Genomic DNA, 14,520 nt, shown 5'->3' with positions numbered 1-14,520 from the left:
TGCTTTTATAATCATTTTCCAGATTATTCTATAGTCTTTTACAGCAGCCAGCTCACTTTGTCATACCAGGACAGCTGAAAAGACCTGTTATTTCCCAACTGTGGGATCAATAAAAAGTTTTTTTAATCTTATTTTTCCCCACCTTTTGCACCAAATTAATCTGAGGAGTTGATCAGCCCTGCTGTTTAACTCTTAAGTTTTTCTTCGTAAGGAAGACTATAAAATGGCTTCACCAAAATCCGGTCCACAACATTTAAACTGTCTGCCGTGCAGCTTGTTACTGGTGCGAGGCTAGTGTGAGGTGTGTCCGCCTGTGAGTGCTTTGTGATGGTGGAGGGGCTCAGCAGCACCTGCTGGACAGAAACTGCGATAGAAGTCAGAAATGTGATAGACGTCCGTCTCCAAACACAAGCAGCTATTAAAAAAAACAGAAATAGAAGCTCGATTTGTCGCTAGTCATTTTTAACAAAGAAAATGCTGCTAAAAGGATTAATAAAGTATCCGGTTCAACTCAGAACAGAAACAAAAGTAAAAACTGATCCACGGAATGTTTACACCGAAACATCACTGATTCACTCATTTCGCTGTCAATCAAAAAAGGATTCAGGCTCAGACAGATCATCCAATCATCATGCAGAAGCTGAGCATCTGAGCCCGCCCACTGCTCCATAGACCCCCCAGAGATGCTGAGCGTCTAGGGGCGGGACAAAGCCCAGCATTTATCCAATGACTCGTCTCGTTTTGCTGCATTTTTTTTGACTCGCTATTGAAGTCTGGAAGCTGAGTGTTCGACTGTTTAAAGCACTGTGAAGCTGCGGGAATGAGTGAGGAAAGTCGCGTCGTTACCAGTGATAAGAGGCTGATTCTGAACAAAAGTTGAGCGCGTTGTAGCACATATTTAGACAATGACGTACTCACAACAGTACATATTTGATCTTTTGTTTTTTACGTTTTAGGGGAAGCTGAGCTTCCCTTGCGGTCTCAGAGCAATCGCCTCTGTCCAGAACAAACTTGTACAGTAAAGTTTTCAAATGTTTGTTTATTTATTCTTGCATCTGCTTGTAGATGACGTCATCAGGCCTTCCAGAGCTGAGTGGCTCTCAGGATCTGAAGTATGTGTTTGATGCTCTGCAGCCTCACAACACCGACGCTGAGGCCACCATCTTCTTCACGAGGTAAATGTTTTTATTTGTGTTCCCAAAATACAAATCTCCCTCTCTGCTTCTGCTTTAAAATCATTGAAATATATTGAGTTCTTACTGATTTCTTACCAAATTTTTTTTTATCTATTTATAGCAAGTCTTCTGTGCACATCTATTATTTTTAATCAAACTCAGAATCCACCAGATGGCATCATAAACTTCAAAGAAAGAACAGCTGCCTGGCATTACTGCAACAAACTATAATCAGCATTAGAGTTTTTATAGTCCTGTGAAACTGGACAGAGTACGACACGTGACAGAAAATTTTACAGTTGTGCCTCAAAACAGCTCATTGACTAGGGCTGCCACAAACGATTATTTTTATAATCGATTAATCACCGATTATTTTTTTCGATTAGTCGACTAATCGGATCATACGTTAATTGAATATAAAACATAGAGCTTATCACGCCAGAATGCAGCTGCTTTTATATAACCATGGTTAGATTTTAGCTATATGCTAACTAAAAATAACTGCTGTGGAAGGCAAGTTCTGCTCTGCAGATATTACACAGGTTTCTCTTTCATTTTCTTAAAATGATCCCACACTTTGAGCTCCGTTGCTGGGTAGCCATGATACCAGAGCCTGTCTGTATAATGTCTTGTGACGTCCACGGCCTACCCCAGTTACCACTACTGTGCATGTGTGTCAAGGACAGAAAGGCGGATGTGGCAGTGGAAGGTGTCAAAGCAGTTTGGAGAGAAAAACAAAGTAAAGAAGAAAAAAGAAAACGATTAATCGATTATTAAATTAGTCATCGATTATTTTAATAATCGATTAGTCGTCGATTAATCGTTGCAGCCCTATCATTGACACTTGACTCGTGTCTTTTCACGCTGAATTCCACATCTCACCACGTTTTTCTCCTGCTCTCCTCTCCTCCGCAGGCTGATCGAGTCCAGCCTGGGAAGCATAGCCACCAAGTTTAATTTCTTCATCCACAACCTGGCCCAGCTGCGCTTCTCGGGCCTTCCTGCCAACGACGAGCCCATCCTGTCCTTCTCTCCAAAGACGTACACTTTGAAGCAGGATGGACGCATCGTCCACGCCTCCATCTTCTCCTTCCAGAAGAGATACAACCCTGACAAGCACTATGTGGGTCCTGCCAAGACTGTTTTATTAAACAGTATCTGTTTTTTTTCATATCCTCTCATATTGGAGTTAAGTTGAACCAGATCTGTTTTGTGTGTTTTCACTGAGCAGACATATGTGGTGAGAGTCCTCAGGGAAGGTCAGAATGAGCCTCAGTTTGTTTTCCGCACTTTTGATGAGTTTCAGGAGCTTCACAATAAACTCACCATCCTTTTTCCACTGTGGAAGCTGCCAGGGTAAGACATCACCTCCACCCCTAAAGCTCAGGGGCTTTAATTTACCAAGCCTAATAGAAACTTAAAGGTAGCAACTGTGTCTTAAACCAGCTTGTCTTATACTTTAAGAATCACTTTTAATATTTTAATATGATGTTTTTTACAAGCTAGAATGCTGCATTACATTATTTCGAAGTAACCAATTGAAAAATCTGACTTTTTGTTTTAATGTTTAGCTTTCCTAACAAAATGGTGCTCGGTCGCACCCATATTAAAGAAGTGGCAGCCAAGAGAAAGTTGGAGCTCAACAGCTATGTGCACAACCTGTTGAGATGCTCCACAGAGGTCACACAGGTGAGAAACAAACACTCAGTATCCTGTGAGGTACAGCAAGTCCTTGTTGTTTAAATAAACCTGTTTGTTTGTTTTTATTCCAGTGTGACCTGATCTACACCTTCTTTCATCCCATCGCTCGAGATGAGAAGACGGAGGACTTGGAGACCACGCCCAGAGCGCCTGGTAGTTTACCTGCATATTTCTCTGGGTCATTCTTCAAGGGTTTGGCATTCTTTTAAAACTATGTCTGGTTTTGCTTTATTTTTGTGTTATGAAGCAGATTAACTGCTGATAACCCTTGAATTGTTTTTAGGTCAACACTAAGGACATGTTTTTTTTTATTTTCTCTGATTGTTGCAGAACCTCCGCTGAGCCCTACCTCGGGTCGGGTGGAAGGAGAAGTGAAGCTCTCGATCTCCTACAGGAACAGCACTCTGTTTATCATGGTCATGCACATCAAAGACCTGGTAAACACAGAAGAATCAAACACGTTTTGTTTTTAACTCGGTGGATGGTATTGCATTAATCCATTCATTAATCTGTGTCTTCCACTTCAGGTTTCTGAAGAAGGAGCAGATCCAAACCCGTATGTTAAAACCTACCTGCTTCCAGATCCACACAAGACGTCCAAACGCAAGACAAAGATCACCAGGAAAACCAGGAACCCCACCTTTAATGAGATGGTCTCAAAGCACTTACATTTTACTTTTACAGTGGTTTGCAAAAGTATTCATACCCCTTGAACTTTTCCATATTTTGTCACATTACAACCACAAACATAAATATATTTCACTGGAATTTAATGTGAAAGACCAACACAAAGTGGTATACAATTGTGAAGTGGAAGCAAAATTTTACATGAATCAAAACATTTTTTACAAATAAAAAACTGAAAAGTGCGATGTGCAAAATTATTCAGCCCCCCTGAGTCAATACTTTGTGGAGCCACCATTTGCTGCAATTACAGCTGCAAGTCTTTTAGGGTATGTCTCCACCAGCTTTGCACATCTAGTGACTGCAATTCTTGCCCTGGATGGAGAGCGTTTGTGAACAGCAGTTTTGAGATCTTGCCACAAATTCTCAATTGGGTTTAGGTCTGGACTTTGACTGGGCCATTCTAACACATGAATATTCTTTTTTTTAAACCACTCCATTGTAGCTTTGGCTTTATGTTTAGGGTCGTTGTCCTGCTGGAAGGTGAACCTCCGCCCCAGTCTCAAATCTTTTGCTGACTCCAACAGGTTTTCTTCCAAGATTGCCCTGTATTTGGCTCCATCCATCTTCCCATCAACTTTGACCAACTTCCCGGTCCCTGCTGAAGAGAAGCACCCCCAGAGCATGATGCTGCCACCACCATATTTGACAGTGGGGATGGTGTTTTCAGAGTGATGTGCAGTGTTCTTTCTCCGCCACACATAGCGTTTTGCATTGTGGCCAAAAAGTTCAATTTTGGTCTCGTCTGACCAAAGCACCTTCTTCCACATGTTTGCTGTGTCCTCAACATGGCTTCTGGCAAACTGCAAACGGGACTTCTTATGGTTTTCTTTTAACAATGGCTTTCTCCTTGCCACTCTTCCATAAAGACCACATTTGTGTAGTGCACGACTAATTGTTGTCCTGTGGACAGTTTCCCCCACCTGAGCTGTGGCTCTCTGCATTTCATCCAGAGTCACCATGGGCCTCTTGGCTGCCTCTCTGATCAGTGATCTCCTTGTTCGGCCTGTAAGTTTAGGTGGACGGCCTTGTCTTGGCAGGTTTACTGTGGTGCCATACTCTTTCCATTTCCGGATGATGGATTGAACAGTGCTCCGTGAGATGTTCAAAGCTTGGGAAATCTTTTTATAACCTAAGCCTGCTTTAAACTTCTCCAAAACCATATTCCTAACCTGTCTGGTGTGTTCTTTGGACTTCATGATGCTGTTTGCTCCCCAATATTCTCTTAACCAACATCTGAGGCCGTCACGGAGCAGCTGTATTTGTACTGAGATTAGATTACACACAGGTGGACCCTTTTGAGTCATTAGCAGTCATCAGGCAACTTCTGAATGCAATTGGTTGCACTCAGGGAAAAGGGGGCTGAATACTTTTGCACGTCGCACTTTTCAGTTTTTTATTTGTAAAAAATGTTTTGATTCATGTAAAATTTTGCTTCCACTTCACAATTGTATACCACTTTGTGTTGGTCTTTCACATTAAATTCCAGTGAAATATATTTATGTTTGTGGTTGTAATGTGACAAAATATGGAAAAGTTCAAGGGGTATGAATACTTTTACAAACCACTGTATATTTTCATATTTGTATACAATAATTTAAGGCCTGCTGTAATATTTTACAAAGGCTTTAAAGTATTCAGACTTCACCTTTTTCTGTTTTTTTTATGTTGCATAAAAGGTTTACACTCAGTACTTTGTAATTACAAAGAGAAAACAAACTTATAACTTGTGCATTTATTTAAAAAAACTCACTGAGTTGATACACCTGAAACAGCAGTTACAGACTCGTATTGTTTTTTCGTTTAGTTTTTTGGCTTTGATGCAACAAATTGCTCAAAGGATATCTATTCAGCTTCCCATCAACTAAGCTCTGTTAGTAGAGTGAGATATAAGCAGCAACTGGGCATTGTTTGAAAGAATTGCGATGACTGGATTTTGTCAAAATATGTTGAATAAATACCGTATCCATGGGTGCCTTGAAGGAAATATCCAAACTATAACCCTAACGAATGTTTTTCTCAGCGGTACAAAGTTCTTCCTCAGATGGCTGCCTTGCAACATTCCTGTCTCTGAGCTCTGAGGACCGTTCTCTTTACCTCATGCTTTCTGCTTTGTCAGCTTGAAAGCTTTTTATAGAGAGGTGTGAACCTTTTCCAAATCCTGACCAGTAAGCTGAGTTTACATTTGGACTCCAACCAGAGTGTAGAAACCAGGGATCAAGAGAAAAGTGAGGCACCTGAGATAAATTTCAAGTGTTGTTGCTGGGGTTGGGCGGTATTGATGTTTTTCAAACCAACATATTATCTTTAGATAATGTGGTGGTTTAGGGCAGTGGTTCCCAAAGTTTGGTTCGGGACCCACAGTGGGGTCCTGAAAAGTTTTTTCTGAATTAAATACACTAAAAAAATGACAACTAACAACAATTTTTTGCCTTTGTTGTCACAAAAAAGTAAAGTAAGTGTACTTAAAATGGACAAAAACAGCGTAGTAAATATTGTTACTATGATCTTGTTTATTTGACGTAAAAACAATGTTTATCAACCAACAACAGCCGGGGGCTCAGGTCTCCAGTGCTGGTATTTTGTGGGTCAAAAGCTGAAAAGTTTGGGAACCACTGGTTTAGGGTATTACCGAAAAGGGGCGGGGCATGGGGGGTGTATGGTCTGTGGCGTGTTGAGTTACTTTCTCCCGCTCTCGCCATCTCTCCATCGCCACCGAATTTCATTCAACTTTGGCATTTTATTTTATTTTTCCTGTAGATTTTTTTGGCTCTTGTCAAACAACGTTTGTGGGGATTTATGGCACAAGAGAAGGCTGAGACTGACGGACTGAGCTGTTTTTTTTTTTCATTAGACTACTGACTACCAGTCATGTTCAGAAAAAAAATTGTGTATACCATTTATCATAGCTCCAGTTTTATTTGACCTATCAACATAATTTAAAAAGTGCTGTATAGTTTGAAGTCTCTACTTTTGACTCGAATTAAAACAGTCTCAGAGAAGGCATACAGTATCTTTCCGGCTAGAGTGATTTAAATAGGTCATATGACTAGTTCCACAGGGTTAATACCATCTTATTTCAATGCTGAGGTACACCACAATATTACCCAAGCACAGTTATTTATTTTACATTACTTTACAACTTTTTAATAAAATTCTCTTTTAAAGGCACAGTGTGTAGGATTTTGTCAATTCTTTTAGCCGAAATTGAGATAATCACTAATGACAATAATAAAAACATGTCTAATCATATTGCAGACAAAGACCTTGTTTTATTATTTTTACCTTATAAAAAGCTGTTTATATCTCCATGGTCGCGGGTCGCCACAACAGGCAGCCGCCATCTTGCACCACCATCTTGTCTACGAAGGCTCATGAAGGACAAACTGCGGTGGCGGGGTCAAAAACGGTTTTAGTTGTAATCCTATAAATGTAATATTTGTTGTCTGTCATTGTAGCTGGGATAATTTTACTTATTAAAGCTCATAATCTTACCACTTGAAACATCACTAGCCCTGAAGCTGCTGGTAGACATCGCGGTTGGAATTATCAAAGGTTTTTGACACCTGAGAGACATCGTAGCAACTGCTTTGTGTTTGGAAGCAGGGGGTGGGGGTGGGGGGAGGACCAGGGAGGATGATTCAACCACTCAACCACTAGATGTCGCTGAAAACAACAAATCCTACACACTGTGCCTTTAACTTTGGTTTATAAAATACTGAGTGTAAATTATTGAAAGAAAATATATATAATTTTGGGTTCAGGGTGCAACATAATCTGTAAAATAAAGGTTTACTGATTTGCAATCTTTAAAAGAGTTTTCAGTTTTATACAAATACAATTCACAAGTTGAGGAAAGGTTTGTTGAAATGTCTTTTAACTTCAGCATTATTGAGAGTAAAACCAGCCTCCGTGTCCTCACCTGTCCACCTCTCTCCACAGCTGGTGTACAGCGGCTACAGCAAAGAAACGCTCGGCCTGCGGGAGCTGCAGCTCAGCGTGCTCAGTGCCGAGTCGCTGCGTGAGAACTACTTTCTGGGCGGCATCAGGCTCCGACTCAAAGACTTTGACCTCAGCAAGGAGACGGTCAAGTGGTACAAACTGACGACCGTTCCCTACTTCTGAGCCCCGACCTGCCTCTGACTCCGCCCCCTCGGCAACAACCTGAAGCATTCAGATCGTATGGGAAACGCTGCAGCGGAGAGCTTACTTGAAAATACTGGTCACCTCAACTTTTACATCAAAAATATGCTACTCCACGACATATAGGTCTGGAAATGGATTCATATTTTTTATTTAGTTGGGATTAATATCGCAATTGGAAATTGAAGCGGTAATATTTTGCTTTTTAATATAAAAAACTTAACATTTCTGTCCCATCTTGTGGGTATTAAGATAAATTGATGTATTATAAATTACACACTGACTTCCCCTGGTTCTAATGATTGTTTTCATGATATTGCATATTATGTTGCTTTAGATGTTGCTCCCATATGACATGAATGTGTTCAGCGTTTCCTTTGGACACGCCCTCAAAGAGGCAACAGAAACAAATGTACAGATCCTAAAAGAGGAGCCTTTTTTTCCTGTTTTCACTTTGCTTTAAAACTCGTTTGTGACAAACAATCTCCTGAGTTTGTCTCGCTTTTCTTAAGTGTAACAAAGATCTGAAATATTTTGTACATTTTGATAACAGAGGACCAAATGGCTTACTTTCAGAGGAGTATCTGTGTAGACTGACAGGTTTTATAAGAAGTAGAAACTTTCTGTGGTGTGTATATATAAAGAAGAAAAAAATCAGGGTTTTGTCGAACAGCCCATCAAACGAGATGAGAGACAAATCAGTGAGCTGAAGAATCCCCCCATCAAGTGCCAAAACTAATTTAAAAAAATGGGACCGAAATACCAACAACTCTCTTATTGGGAGCAGATCAGGGTGCCTTTGTTCTCAGAATTTCTTCTGCGATGGTCAACTTAGCCTTATTACTAAATGTATTTTCTTAAAAATGTAATATGTCCTTATCAAAGAAAACAATATATATTCTCTAAAGCTATAAATGTAGTTTATTTTTTTTTTTTTCAGAGCTGGTCTGGTGTCGGACTAGAACCACAGATTTTTATAAAAATGATTTGTCCCTTAATACACACTACTAGGCCTTGTAATATTTCTTGACTGTTGTCTCAGCAGGAGGGGAAAGGGGAAAATATATCATCTGTTTGGAAACACCATTGTCAGTCTCCTGAATGAAGAAAATGGTTGCCTAATAATGCTGATCACAAGTCAGCGTCTGAAAAATCAGAAATTAGAGTCCCTCCTGGAGTTTGTACATGAAATGGTGCGAGCTCGAGCACCAATATCCCACACACTCCCGATGCTTCAAAATGACCAGGCATGAAATCAGCAACAAGTGGTGCTGAAGTCCAGGAGCAGAAAGGTTTTTTTTTTTTATTTAAATGAGGAAATAATCTGAATGTCTTGTTCAATAACTTTGATGTAAAACATCTTCACAAGAAGGGAACAATATCCTGTGCAAGATAAAACCTATATAACTATAAATCTAAAAGTTGTGTTCATGTTTAATAAAGAAATTAAGATATTTTTTCTGAAAGTGTTTTTAAAGATCTATGACACATATGTCACGCTATAAATATTACTGCCTTGATCTGCTATTTTAGTAACTGTACAAAGAAAGCAAAGAGTTTGTACTAACTTGGCCAGTAATTTATTTTTAATTGGTGACCTCTAGCCTGAATGAATCAATGTGTACTGTAATCCCTCGATTTCATAAAAGCAAATTAAATGTTTTTGAACAAGTATGAAGTGTGTCTGTGACGTGTCTGATTTATTGAATACTTGAGGTGCTTATATTTTACTGTTTTGTGGTTTATTCTGTCTTTATAGAAAAGTCAGTATCTGACAGTAATACATCAAGTGAGTCATAGGTGCATAGATAAATTAATTTTATTCATATTTCTACTTATTAAAAACAGCTGACAAAACCAGTTTTTAAAATGAACAAAATAAGATAGCATAAGAGATAATTAATTTTGTTTGTTCAGCGAGAAAGTTATAATTTGAAAGGGGTGGAGATGTTTGTGAAATCTGGAGTAAGAACTTGGTACTTCGGTACAAGGAAAAAGACTATGGAACAATCTGGAGAGTGAGGTCAAAAATGCCAGAACAATGTCTATGTTTAAGAAAATGGTAAAGGTCATTTTGTTAAAGAAATATGAAATCTAATAATGTGTGTTCATACGAAATGACACTAAATAAGGATTTGAGGTTGTTTTTTGTTTGAAGGTCGTTATTGTTTAAATTTATTTTTTGAGGAAAAAAAGGCGCAGATATAAGATTTTTTTTCTTCTTTCTGTCGCCTTTCATTTTATTTTTGTGATTTGTGTTTTTCTTAATTGTACATAAATTTTGTTGTTTTTATAAAATTAAATTAAAAATAATAATTTTGTGATGGACGTCAGGGGAGAAAAATGTTAATTACACTGGTAAGAATAGGATGATAAACTATGATCTGGTATCAAAAAAAAAAAACAACGTTTACGCGATGCTTTTTTCTTTTATTTTTATTTTTTACCGGAAACAAGCGCCTGTGCGTAATTATGTAATATCCGGCGCAGACGTAAAATAGTTTTTTTCTGTCGCGTGTGAGGCCTCTCTTCCTCCACCGCCATCATGGGTCGCATGCACGCTCCCGGGTGAGGTTTCTTTCTATTGATAAAACTAAAGTTTTAAGGGTGGCAGACCGATTTTAACTGGAGTTCATCGCTTGTAAAGACACATTGCCCAACTATGGACTAAAATATGTGTTTTTATTCCGCCCAAAACTTAATAAAAAAAACCAAAAGCTCTACTTCAATTGGACATCCGTCTTCTGCTAGCTTAGCGTTAGCCCATCTATCGTAACGAGAGTACTTACCAACTTAAACATGCAGGAAGACATTATATAACTAGGTCCCAACTTGACCATGCACATTATAATCTAAGTAAATTTGTAATTACACGGACTGTTGTCATTAACATGAAGCCGAGAGCTGGCCCGGTTTTTAGATCCACGAGTCAGACTTGCATCGGCTTTAACCACTTTTTCTATTTGCAATAAACTGTTCTTGTTGAGTTTCTCTTATTGACCCGTTTTGTGTTTTTGTGTCTTATACAGAAAGGGCTTGTCCCAGTCAGCCTTGCCTTACAGGCGCAGTGTTCCGACTGTGAGTACTTAATATCCTACATAACAGGACACGATCATCCGCAGCTTACTGTGCAGGTTTCTAACACAAATTCTGTATTTTAACAGTGGCTGAAGCTCACATCTGATGATGTCAAAGAGCAAATCTTCAAGCTGGCCAAAAAGGGCCTGACTCCCTCTCAGATTGGTAAGTGTTTGTGTGGGAAAAAAAGTACAGTTTTGAACCTGTTTCTGCGATATATATACACACACACACACACACACCATATTTATTCATGTATAATACTAGCTTGAGTATAATATGATCATCATTTTTGAGCTTAAAAAGTATTAAAAATCTAATTATCAATAATTCGTGTATAATACTAACCACCACACACACTTTATGGATGATTTTTAGGGTTAAATTTCTAGTATTATACATGAATAAATACAGTATATATTTATTAGAATTAGGTTAGAATATTAACTTGCTAGATCTTTTTTAAATATTTGTTCACCCCAAAGAAATAACCCAAATCAATATAGTCATTTCTATTTTCACATTTTACTGGTTAAAATAAATATCTGGTAATTAAAAAAATAAAATTTTGCATGTAGTTTGAAATTGGGAAATAACTTATTGGATTGTTAGTCTTTTTGCAACGTCAACCAGGTTTTGTTGGAGATAATATGCAGAGTTATTCCATGACACTCCCAATAGGAAGTAAACAAGACAAGTGAAATTCTAGGTACTTAAAGAAATAGTGATGCTGATGAATATAAAGCAATAGATGTTGATATTGAAGTATACAATCATTAGTGAAAAGTGGGTGGGTGGGAAGGCAGGCAGGCACTGTTATTGTAGACAATGCAAGTAAGTTCTCGTTACTAACATTTGGAGTTTTTACATAGGATGTATAAGACGTGTACCAGTAATGACTTTATTAGTCAGCATGCACAAAATCGACACATTGGTCATGGAGATAATGACGTCAAGTTCAATACAGTCATGCAAGATTTGAGAGTACAATGCTGGTGTATCACAGCACTTGTAGATAAGTGCAACTTGAATTATTTTTCATATGTAAAATTAGTTTGGCTTTTTTTATTCATACAATATAATCATATAGATTTAGTTTTCAGTGACAGAAAATTTGTTTTTTGCTTTATTTGAAGATCTAGACCATTGTTTAATTGCAAAAAACATCACCCAAATTGCTGTAGCTAATTCAAAATTTATTTTTTTCACCCACCTGCTGCGTCTTGGTAAATATTTTGGTATTCCTTACTATTTTAAAGAATATAATACCTTAAAGATTTTTTTTTTCATTTTCTCCCCTTTTCCACCCTTTCATGAAACTAGAGGGGTTCGTCATAATCCAAGAGTTTCTAGTCCTAATCCAGTGAACTCGTTGCCCTGTATATGTTAGTGTCCCTGAGTCAACAAAAATAATTTAATTACCTCTTTATCATGTTAGCTTCAGCATAAGCCTGTTATTGACCCATTAAAGCTAAACAAGTAGGACGCTATGTAATGAGGTCCAATCTTTTATTGTGTGAGACCACATCACTTCAGACTGGTGCCGTTAATGATACCTAAATATTTATAAACCTTGTTTATAAAACAAGATTGTTTTCATGAAAGGGGCTTCACCAGATACAAATTAGTTTTGCTAGAATGTGTTCTATGAAATTATAAATAACTGGGTTTAAGTTGTGCCACTGTTGTGAGTCTACTTTCACCTTAGGAAAACATGAGGCCCAATGTATCTTCTCTTTCTAGTTTGTTCAGTGGTCATATGGTGAGGGAAGAATACGGCAGCTTTTTGTTTGTTTACACATCTCAGTTGTACTTTGTCTGAATTTCAAGGCTGCACATCAGTTTAACTTTTAACTTGTCCAGGTGTTATTCTGAGGGACTCCCATGGTGTGGCCCAAGTACGTTTTGTCACTGGCAACAAGATCCTGAGGATCCTCAAGTCCAAGGGTCTGGCCCCTGACCTTCCTGAAGATCTCTACCACCTCATCAAAAAGGCTGTGGCAGTCAGGAAGCACCTGGAGAGAAACAGAAAGGTACAAGAACACAAGTTCTGACTGATGCCGAGCACATTAAGGATGTCTTTCTTACTGATCAACAAGCGCATGTTATTTTAGAAAGTCATCATAGTGGGTCAGAATGTTTTCTAATGAGTACATTCTCGTTCTTGTAGTGCACTGAAGGAGAATGTAAAGTGGAGTGAGAATTCAGGGTTACAAAAACAAAATCTGATCTAAAATATGTCGACGGGTTATATTTTTATACTTACAGGACAAGGATGCCAAGTTTCGTCTGATTCTGACTGAGAGCAGAATCCACAGGCTGGCCCGCTACTACAAGACCAAGAGAGTACTGGCCCCCAACTGGAAGTAGTGAGTATTGCCTTTCAGTATAGAAATATTTCTTTAGTTGGAGTCTGATGACACTATGTTTTCTTTCTCTTAAATTCCAACAAATGGTGACAACTACTTAAGTACATTTATTTTGCTCATTGATAATGCACAATTCATTGTCCTGCTCTTCAGTTTATTAAGAGCAGTGATATTTCTGCTGTGCTAGAACAATCCTGGAGGTAAATTAGCAGAGTGGCTCCTTTGTGCCATTTCTGCCAGTCCCCTTCGTACAACAAAATAATTTCTAAGTGGCATTAAAATAGATTTTCAAAATATTAGCCCCGTTTTTATGCAGACTATTGATTTATGTAATAGGCTAGTATTGCAATAGTTTCAGTACCACTTAATTTGTATCATTTATTCTATTGTAATTACATTTAGAAGTCATCTGTTAGTGATATGTATATAATAATAATTTAAATGCCAAAATGTAACTTTTTTTTTTTTGCTTGTTTACAGTGAGTCCTCTACTGCTTCTGCTCTGGTGGCATAAACTTCACTTTTTTGGATTAATAAAATTGTTGAAATTCAACTACGCTTGACTGTCTTGATTTACATTTCTGTTCAAATGTTTTGTGTTTTAGTGAAGCATCAACAGTGACAGCTCCTTTATTTTGATGTAATTACAACTCAAGTATCTGAAACTAAAAAGCTAAACTAATAAAAGTGAAAGGAAACAATTTCGAAATAAGATGAAAGTGGGATGGCTTTTGTTTTGACTGTGTCGTCTAGTCGTTTTATTACGTCAGACTTATTTTCGGGAGTTGATGGGTTTTCCTGAAGTTACAGGCACTTTCTATGCGTCATACGTGACTGGGGGGAGTCGTTTTCTTCAGCCTAGCGGGGATTGGTACCTTTGAGTGACTGACAGCTCGTGTGTCCTATCAAGGCCAGGTGTGACGTCACAGGCTTATTTAAAGCGCCGTGTTGCAACATAGTAGACATTCATCTCTACTATCACAACAACAGATAACTGCTGAGAAACATGGAGAAACGGCACGAGCGATTTTGACGAAGGGGAACAAAATGGCGCAAACCTGCCAGAAGATGAAGCGACAACACACAGACGCAAATCTGTCACCGACAAATACGCGGAGTCTGTTGGTTTTTGACGAGGAGTACCAGAATACGTGAGGGTTTTTTTTTTCTTTAGTCGTGACCGCTCGCCGTCCGTGTAACCCGATAAGGAAGAAGTTAAAAATGGCTACGGCGGTTTCTGAGAAGAGCTCGGAGCGGGCGGCGGTGGAGAGGTTCGGCAGCGGAGGGATGGCGCTCCTTCCCTGGACTAAACAGATGCTGACCGTGCTGTGGGAACAGCTTCGGCTGCTGGTTCAGGTCATTTACTACAC

At 38.6% G+C, this 14,520-nt stretch overlaps 3 protein-coding genes across 3 annotated transcripts in view; all 3 read left to right on the top strand.

Moving 5' to 3' along the window:
- The window catches only part of pik3c2a (phosphatidylinositol-4-phosphate 3-kinase, catalytic subunit type 2 alpha), a gene marked incomplete at its 5' end in the record, with an annotated part of 43,518 nt that extends 34,141 nt beyond the window's left edge, over positions 1–9,377 (top strand). The window contains 8 exon segments of the mRNA XM_014015981.1: positions 1,066–1,175; positions 2,091–2,298; positions 2,407–2,531; positions 2,747–2,864; positions 2,948–3,029; positions 3,207–3,313; positions 3,404–3,529; positions 7,503–9,377. Coding sequence (XP_013871435.1) covers positions 1,066–1,175; positions 2,091–2,298; positions 2,407–2,531; positions 2,747–2,864; positions 2,948–3,029; positions 3,207–3,313; positions 3,404–3,529; positions 7,503–7,685 — 1,059 coding nt within the window.
- Positions 9,378–10,206: 829 nt separating this feature from the next.
- Positions 10,207–13,703, top strand: rps13 (ribosomal protein S13). Its single transcript, XM_014015982.1, has 6 exons — positions 10,207–10,271; positions 10,733–10,781; positions 10,868–10,946; positions 12,645–12,814; positions 13,050–13,150; positions 13,631–13,703. Exons 1-6 carry the CDS (start codon positions 10,249–10,251, stop codon positions 13,662–13,664), a joined length of 456 nt encoding a protein of 151 aa, XP_013871436.1. The 5' UTR covers positions 10,207–10,248; the 3' UTR covers positions 13,665–13,703.
- A 383-nt stretch (positions 13,704–14,086) lies between these two features.
- The window catches only part of LOC106522807 (protein phosphatase 1, regulatory subunit 15B-like), a 3,608-nt gene continuing 3,174 nt past the window's right edge, over positions 14,087–14,520 (top strand). Inside the window, exon 1 of the mRNA XM_014015984.1 lies at positions 14,087–14,520. This exon is cut by the window's right edge and continues 2 nt beyond it. Coding sequence (XP_013871438.1) covers positions 14,372–14,520 — 149 coding nt within the window. The 5' untranslated portion in view covers positions 14,087–14,371.

The sequence above is a fragment of the Austrofundulus limnaeus genome, unplaced genomic scaffold (assembly GCF_001266775.1).
Source record: "Austrofundulus limnaeus strain Quisiro unplaced genomic scaffold, Austrofundulus_limnaeus-1.0 Scaffold137, whole genome shotgun sequence".
NCBI classification, from domain to species: Eukaryota; Metazoa; Chordata; class Actinopteri; order Cyprinodontiformes; family Rivulidae; genus Austrofundulus; species Austrofundulus limnaeus.
Note: the sequence above shows the minus strand (reverse complement) of the source record. Positions and strands in the feature narration are given on the sequence as shown.